Below are 8,316 nucleotides of genomic sequence, written 5' to 3'. Positions count from 1 at the left end.
CCCCCGGTCCCCCCGGCCCCTGTCTCCTTTCCGCTAGCAGCAAATTTTATACTGATTAGAAAAGTTAAATAGTTTTGATTGAAATTTAGACTGTATGCACCAAAGGCACCAAAGGTTGCGATAGAATGTCTTTTGCCTGCCAAGCACCCCTATTGTGTGGTTTTGCCTAAGCCCCCCCCTCCCTGATTGGGACTTCCCGAAGTCATATACTACCGACTTGTTAATGTCCGGGAATGGTTTATTAAGACCATACTTTGTAGTGCAGTTTTAAAACATTAGAAAATTTATTTACTGTACTTTGAACAATCATATCTTGTTTTGTCTCCTCCCCTTTATCAGTTGTAGGGTCAAAGGCTATCAGAAGTTCCTACACATTTTTCATTCCAGTCCACCGACCTTTACAGAAATTTTAAAATGAAATATTGAATTAGAGAAGGCATTTTTTCACACTGTTTATTCAACATCATTGATTTGCAGGCTGGAAAACTTTCTGCTGAAGATCGTGAATCTGCATTAAAGCCATTGCTTGGTAGTGGGTGGTCCATGGTTGAGAAGAGAGATGCCATCTATAAAGAATTTTTGTTTAAAGACTTCAATGAGGTTTGTAATCCTCCATGTATCTATTACCTATGCCATCTTATTGGGTTGCACATTTTTCAAAACATTATTTTATTTATTTCATAGGCTTTTGGTTTCATGTCAAGAACTGCTCTGTTAGCAGAGAAGATGGATCATCATCCTGAATGGTTTAATGTCTATAACAAGGTTCAAGTAACATTGTCCTCTCATGATGTGAATGGGCTTAGTCAGAGAGACATTAAGTTAGCATCTTTTATGGACAAAGCAGCTGTTACAGTCTAACTGTTGGTCAAACTTGTTATATGAAGATTACTTTCTCTGCTGGGGAAGAAAATGATACTGAATGTGGACATTTTTGTAGCTTTACTATTTGTTGACTGTTCTGTGCAAAAGCCACAAGTATTACATGGCATTTCTTGTATTTGGCCTCTAGCTTTGCTGTATTTAATTAATTAATGATTAAAATTAAGTTGGTCAGGAGTGGAAAAGTTCTTTATTTGGTTCACATTTAAATGGTACAAAAAATACACAAAATACATGGATTACAGTCAAACTACTATACAACTTCTATTGGTTGATTCAGAAACTAATAACTGACATGGAAAAAAAATTACAGATGCTCACATGATACTATCAAACTCGGCAATTAAATCAGATTAGCACAGTTGATTCTACTATTAAAGGTTTATCACAAAATTCAATTGCGGATTTCTACGCCTAATGTAATAGGCAGTAGTTAGTACATCAAACTCATTTAATTTTGGAGAACAGCTCAAAGCAAAGCCGATAAAAATTGATGTTCTTGCACATTGCAGAAAAGCAATTTCCTAACACTGCATGTGATTAAAAAGTAAATAAATAGAAATATAATGTGTACACACCTGATATACAAATGTTGTAATGTCTGTACATAACCAGTGTCTATCGTAATTCCAAACCATTACTCCTCAAATCTTAACACTTTACTTCTCTTCTTTTTCATTATAGGCACAGGCAAAATTTAATTAGATTAAAAAATAAAACAGAGAGAAATAAGAAAGATGGAAAATCACAATCACAGACATATTTCTTTCCTAAAATCAACATTGGTTAACAATAGAGATGTCTCTAGACACTATACATCAAAATAAGAAAAAAAATCACAATTTAATGATCACCATGAGCTAAAAGCAGAATCATTGAGAGAAAGTAGAATTGATATAGAATGATAAGCTGATTGCCAATTTCTATGAGTCACACTTCTTCAGTGTGACAGACTTTAACTTTCATTTCTTTCTGAGTCTAAAATGCTAACACATCCAAATTAGCAAATGCTACAACCTTGTTGATGACAAATCTCTTCAAATATCGATAAGCTCCTGAATAAAGAAGGCAATAGTTGGAAAGCTAGTTTTATAAACTGCTGTTTTTTCCCATTTATATAACACTAGTCTAATAGAAAAATTTCTTTTCAAAGATCAATTAATATCTATACTACAGTCAACTGGCACCCAAAATGAATACAGTACAGAAATGTACTCACAGTTTTGGACATGACCAGTACACGGAGAGAACCTTGTTTTTGTTTTTGTTTTTTAAGGCCCTATATTACTCAAAAGAGAGTTGAACGTCGACATCGTCGGCGCCGGGCTGGCCGTCATAGTGGCACTCCCTCCTTTTCAGCCACATTGAAGATGTTGTAGAGTTCATCCAAAAGTGTTTCCTGACGATAAGCAACTCGAATGTCAGGGACATTAGTGCGTGTGATGTCATTACCAGCTACACCTTCTCTGGTGTAGTTTGGACCCAACCAATACTGCTTCATCTAAGAATTGGAGAATTGACCAAGTAAAAAACCATAGCAAAATTTTTAGAAAGATGACCTCTTTATGTTGAAGTTAGTTACCTTGTGGGGGAAGCCACTCATTGAGACAGAATTACGAGCAAGTTCACTCATATCACAGCTGCTCAGTTTCCAAACCTGAGCTGCAATGCTGTATTCTTCCATCAATGGTTCCTTAAATTAAAAATAATAGTAATGGTGCTGTCTTATTGATTCCTTTGTACCGGTAATATCGCATATCTATACTTACTTTTGTGAAATGGAATTGCAGGGGATCATCAGTGGAGAGACTGACGATTAAACCTCTTGCCAAATATTCAGGAAGAGGGTTACGATGATAATTCAAGAACAAGGAGTTGTTGCTGAGAGGTGACATTGCTATGCCGATCTGAGCCAGGTAGTAAAGATACTGTAGAACTGGTACCTGAGTTTGAGTTGAATTAGTATTTAAAAACAAACAGGAAAAGCCCAACAGATAGCTGCATATTTGGTATAGAACACAAACCTTGCGCAAAAGAAGGCCATGAGATATATTCTCAGCCATCATGAAGCCACAAACCAAATGCTGAATGGGTCCAGCTTCACCACAATGAGGACGCAGTACAAAGGTATTCAAGCCTTGTTCCCTAAAATGAACAAGAAAATCATAATTCTTAGAAGAAAATGGATATAATTTATAGGAAGAATAACAAAGCTGATTTCTCTCACAACAAGCACAAACAACAATAAGCAAACTATACTTACTTGCGGAAGGCATTCAAAACTGTCAAATTAGCATAAGTGTAATACAAATAGTAAGCGTAAGGGGGATTCTCCACATCACACCATTCATTAGGTGGAGGGACATCTTTGTCAAACAGAGGGTTCTCTGGTTTGCTTTCATCATCCACTGAGTCAAACCCAATAACATACTGCAAGAATTTGTGCAGTGCAGGATGTGTATTAGGGTCATTTGTCACCTCAAATAATGGTTTGAAAATATTGTTCAAAATCTCCTGGAAATTCTTCATGAGATTGTTTGACTTAAAAATATCACTGAAATTAAGAAAATCAATTATACAATTATTATACAATCAATATAAAATAAAGAGAGCATGAAATGATGAGAGGAAGTTTCACAAAAGAGGTTACTTACTACAGACGAGGGATCTGAATCAACCAACGAACATTGTCAGAGTACACATCATAGGTGATAGCCCATGTTGCTAGTTTGTCCCATTCATCAGGGGATTTTCCATAAATTGACAGACGAAGCTCAGCATTTTGATACTTGCTCTCTTCCAAATCCGATGCTACTTCCTAAGAGAAAAATATTCAAATGAGATAAAAAAAATTCAAAAATTTGTACTGATGGCAATAAACATTCTAGTTTCTTTTTTTTGTGTGTGTTTTACATACATTAATGATTCTTGCGAAATATTTCCCATTCAAATAATTATCAGTTTTGAGAAAGACCTCTCGCAACCTGCTTTCTCCAATGGGATTATATTTGGCATTAAATTTGTCAAATCGATGGAATGTATTTCGGTCCTTGACAAAAGTATTAAAAGAAATTAGTAACAAGACATTATAAAGTAATAAAATTGGAAAATTCAATACACTTACTGCATGGACATCGAGCATATCAACTGTGAGGTCATATGACGTCAAATTCATGGACTGGAAGACTTCTTTCAGAGTCATTGGGCCTTTGTTGACTGTTACAACTTCATCAGCATGGTTTTTCAGTGTTTTCTTTATGAAACGAAGTAAATGCTTCTGATTCATGCAAGATGCAGCATGAATGTGAGTATCAACCTATTTGAAAAAATGTGTTCTAATGAGAAGTGTTCATAACTACCGTATCCTAGGATCCAAATCACAGACAAACTTTTACCTTCCTAATGTTGTAAAAATCCCTGTGGGGAACAGCTTTCTGTGAAGCTAGTTCTCTCATTTCGTTCAAAAGCACATGAAGTTGGAATTTAGAGGATAAATAGCTAAGGCGTCGATAGCAAAATGATTTCCTGGACATTGAAAATAAATAACAATTAGTGAAGACACATTCACAATCAAGATCCAATCCTCGCCTCGATTACTTACAGTGGGCCATCTGCAATCATGGTACACAACAAATTCATATCCTGCACAAATGTTGCAAGATTTGGATAAGAATAGTTCACGGGTTCATTTTTCTCCACAGCATCTTGGTCCTTGTATAGCTGAAAGACTCCATCCACAGCTTTTATCACATATCCTTTTGGTTTAGGGAATTCACACTCCCAAGGATCACCACGGCTGGCAGGTGGATGAACAGGATGATCTGGAGGAAAAATTACAATGGAATTCTTGTTAACTTTTAAAGAATGGGATGAATGAGTTTCCAAAACAGTTTGGCCGGCCAATATTTTAAGTTTTGTTTTCCCAGTACACATTGATGAGGTAGAGGGTCATCTTAAGAACGAGGAAATTGAGGTCTTAAACTGTATCTACAAAATGAATTTAATAACTTAATATGAATCAGACTAAAAATAATCACTCATTTCTTTTACTTCTTTCTTCCATTACTGGCTTGAATAAATATATGTGTCAGTGAGTGAAGTGCACTGCTGTTTTAAGAGTGAAGATTAGTGAAAGGAAATAACACGCATGCATAAATCATAAAGTGCTCAAAACCAATAAACCATTTGGAACAAAAATGAATAAAACTCATGCAGAATAATATGTTTGGATTCACAGATTTTTGGAAGAAAATGGAACCTAGATATAAGAAAAGTACTGTACTTAAACTGATACAAAACTCATCCCTGTGAATTTGCTAGCCTGTAAAATCTAATTAAAAACATCTCAGAGTAGACTGAGTCAGTATTCTCATCAACGAGAGACTGCCTTCAGTGAGAGTGCAAGTGAAGTGCTAACATCCTAGCAGAATACTTTTCATCATACCTGGTGGCCGGCCAAGCCACTTAGTACATCGGAGAGGCCTGCATCCTTTGCATGACAGAAGAAGACTTCCGTAAGATTCACAGTGCTATAGCCACTGCTACATGCATTCATGCTTTCGGTTTTGAGTACCACGTCCACAGAACACATAGAAAGTTACATGACATTAAGAAATGACAGCTTTGGCAATATGGAAACAGAACAAAAGAGCATGAGGAGAGGATTTGTTGATAAGTATTTGCCACCATGCCTTTCTCCTGTCCTGAGAGAGAAAGGTGATCGCATCTAATGGTGTATGCAGATTATCATGCATAATGGCATTAGCTGATTGTGTTCTGTCAAAGAGGTCCCATTGAGATGAATATAGAACGGAAGACACTTATTACAGGTTTCAAGCATAACTCATTTGTCCCTTAGGTACCTAATGAATAATTTGCAAATGAATTATTTCTGTCGGTTGACAAACTGCAGCAACTCTGACATGAAAGTAAAATTAAATTAACAAAATGAATCATAAGGCCCACCTTGCCAATTTGTTCCATCAAGGAGCATTTCATCAAGGTCTAAGTCACTCGGACTTTTGGGAGGGGCAATGTCAACACGTTGACTTCTTTTAAAATCAGTGTCAGCATGGTAATTTCCATGGGAGAGAAGGGGTGGGGAAGAGGGATTTTCATCCATGTTGACAGGCATGAGACCATGGCTTGAACTTGAGGATGAGGGTGGTGATGAGGGATCACAAATGGATGAAGTCTGGGAGGTGGATTTGTCAGATTGAGGGGAACATCCCCAACCTAGAAGTCACATAGACAGAAATGTAAATCTTAGTATTCTTCAAAATCAATAGCATTCAGAAAAATTTAGTAATCATTCTCAATCAAAATGTTTACTTGAGTGGATCTCACAGAGTACTAGATGAACAAAAAGGAAAGGGAAAGGAAAAAGTGGCAACACAGAGTTAAGGTAATTCTCATCAGGGGACAAATAAAGGCTGGATACATAAAAATTGGTAAGTGGCAAGATTTTGTAAACTCCACAGCCTCTACTTACTGTCTAATGAAAAGAAGGTATCAGTTGCCAGCCAGGTTGGTGCAGCACCTCATTCCTGAGGTCTCGCTACCCATAACCCAAAACATTAACCAGAAAAAAAAAATGGTTGGAAAAGTATTTAGAGCCTGTTAATATTGCATGCAAATATTTTTGTCTTTATGATATGAATTTAAAGCCACTTTTGGCTAACATTAAAAATTACTTTATGTATCATGCATTGCATAAGAATAATTTGAGAGCAGGATAGTGGTGGTAAAAGTAGACTTAAGACTGCTTTCTAAAAATTCAATAGAGAATTTTATAAAATTTTGAAGATTAATTATGAAGACAACAAAATTTCTCATCAGACTGGGGAGTTGTTCATAAGATCATTTACACCTTAAAACGTACAGAAGTAAAATGATAACTGCCCTCCTGCCTATACAAAGCATGAAACACATACATTTATGTACAGCAGACACAAAAATATTTAAAAAGAAAAATGCAATGCAGCTTGAAGACAATGTTACGCTTCATATATAACAAAATAGTTTTGCCCAAAATAAAAAATAAAACGACTAGAACATATGACGGTACAAATTCTAAAATGTGATTAAGAAGATACCCAGAAAAACAAAACAAGAGAAATCAAATAGGGCACGGGAAATCAATCCCGCACGATTTAAGAAACTGTGAGGAGGGATCCAAGTAAATGCCACACCCGCCACACCCCGCCGAGGGTGGTGACGACATAAACTTGGCCCCATCCGACCTGCGCCCTCGCTCAGGCGTGCTGAACGGTTCCCACCCCGCGTACCTTGAATCGTCTTCTTGTCCTCGTGCTTGACGGTGTCCAGGACGTGCGGGTTGCCCGAGCCCACGGTGCGCAGGAAGCGGGCCGTCACCGTGGGGAAGTTCTGGCTGGACACGGCCATGTAGCGCTCGCGCACGTGCAGCGCCTGCACGAGCAGCCGGGACGCCACCTGCAGGTCCTCCAGCGGCACCTGCGGACGGAGGCGAACATCAGGTCATGGTGACCGCCGGTGAGGTAGGCAACTCTCGCGCGAGCGGCGCTCCGCGGCACGGCGGGTGGCCCACCCTCACCATTGCAGGGGCTCCCACCTCTCCCCGTCAATACGCTGGGCGGAATCCCTCCAAAGGTTGGCAAATAATAAGATTTCCATTTTAAAAACTAAAATATAAGAGTACTCATTAATTCTCAGATGTAAATAATAATTTTTCAAAGAAATAAAATTCTACCATTTAAGTTCAGTCATGGAAGAAAAAATTCATTTTCATGACATCCCTCATTTTCTGTCGTTGACGATATTTTTTTTTTAAATTCTCGGCCTCTGCCAACTTTTGTGCCTCCTCTGGGCCAAACAAGCGCAGTTGCACTAAAAGACCTGCACCATGGTATTTGTAGGACGGAGGACACCAAGGGCGAGGGCAATCAGGGCTGGTGCCGCAGTGGGCCTGTCGGGGCGAGGCGGGAGGCACCTTTGACATTCGGCTCGGGCCGCGACAGGTTGGGGCAGGGCTTCTCTCTGATGCATGGAAGCCATATACAGCGTCGTCGGGGAGAGACAGCATCGCGGCGGGAAGGGGGGGGGGCAAGGGCGAGCAACAGGGACGTGTGTGTCAGGGGGAGGAGACCGCAGGCCGAGCGGAAGTGTCACGATGCGATACGGTGCTGCCTGCCTTACTTCAAGTCAATAAAGTTCCCTACCACATCTCCCCTCCGCCCCAACTTCTCTCCCATCCTCCCGGTCGTGTCTCCATAGTCTTCCTTTCCCACACACCCCTGTCCTCTGACACCATCGGGCAAAAATGTCACACTCTCACGATGGCGCGGCAGCATATAACCGAGAGATGACCGAGTGGGTGTCTGATTGGATTAAACGGGCCAAATCCCTCCCCCCTCCAATCCCCTCGAATCTTACTGCACCACAAATGCCCCCCCC

General features: G+C 39.3%; 2 protein-coding genes across 2 annotated transcripts in view; one reads left to right on the top strand and one right to left on the bottom strand.

The window, feature by feature from the left end:
* The window catches only part of LOC113204592 (probable pterin-4-alpha-carbinolamine dehydratase), a 23,308-nt gene extending 22,249 nt beyond the window's left edge, over positions 1-1,059 (top strand). Inside the window, exons 3-4 of the mRNA XM_052274651.1 lie at positions 478-600; positions 685-1,059. Of these exons, the coding sequence (XP_052130611.1) occupies positions 478-600; positions 685-861 (300 nt within the window). The 3' untranslated portion in view covers positions 862-1,059. The remainder of the gene's footprint in view (positions 1-477; positions 601-684) is intronic.
* LOC113204600 (AMP deaminase 2) overlaps positions 1,054-8,316 on the bottom strand; it is a gene marked incomplete in the record, with an annotated part of 21,567 nt that continues 14,304 nt past the window's right edge. The window contains 11 exon segments of the mRNA XM_052274646.1: positions 1,054-2,383; positions 2,465-2,575; positions 2,652-2,825; positions 2,907-3,027; positions 3,146-3,436; positions 3,537-3,700; positions 3,800-3,931; positions 4,007-4,198; positions 4,278-4,407; positions 4,484-4,703; positions 7,170-7,356. Of these exon segments, the coding sequence (XP_052130606.1) occupies positions 2,216-2,383; positions 2,465-2,575; positions 2,652-2,825; positions 2,907-3,027; positions 3,146-3,436; positions 3,537-3,700; positions 3,800-3,931; positions 4,007-4,198; positions 4,278-4,407; positions 4,484-4,703; positions 7,170-7,356 (1,890 nt within the window).

This window comes from Frankliniella occidentalis, unplaced genomic scaffold (assembly GCF_000697945.3).
Source record: "Frankliniella occidentalis isolate FOCC.00 unplaced genomic scaffold, Focc_3.1 Scaffold421, whole genome shotgun sequence".
NCBI lineage: Eukaryota > Metazoa > Arthropoda > Insecta > Thysanoptera > Thripidae > Frankliniella > Frankliniella occidentalis.
The sequence above is the reverse complement of the archived record's forward strand: the minus strand, read 5'-3'. Positions and strand labels throughout refer to the sequence as shown.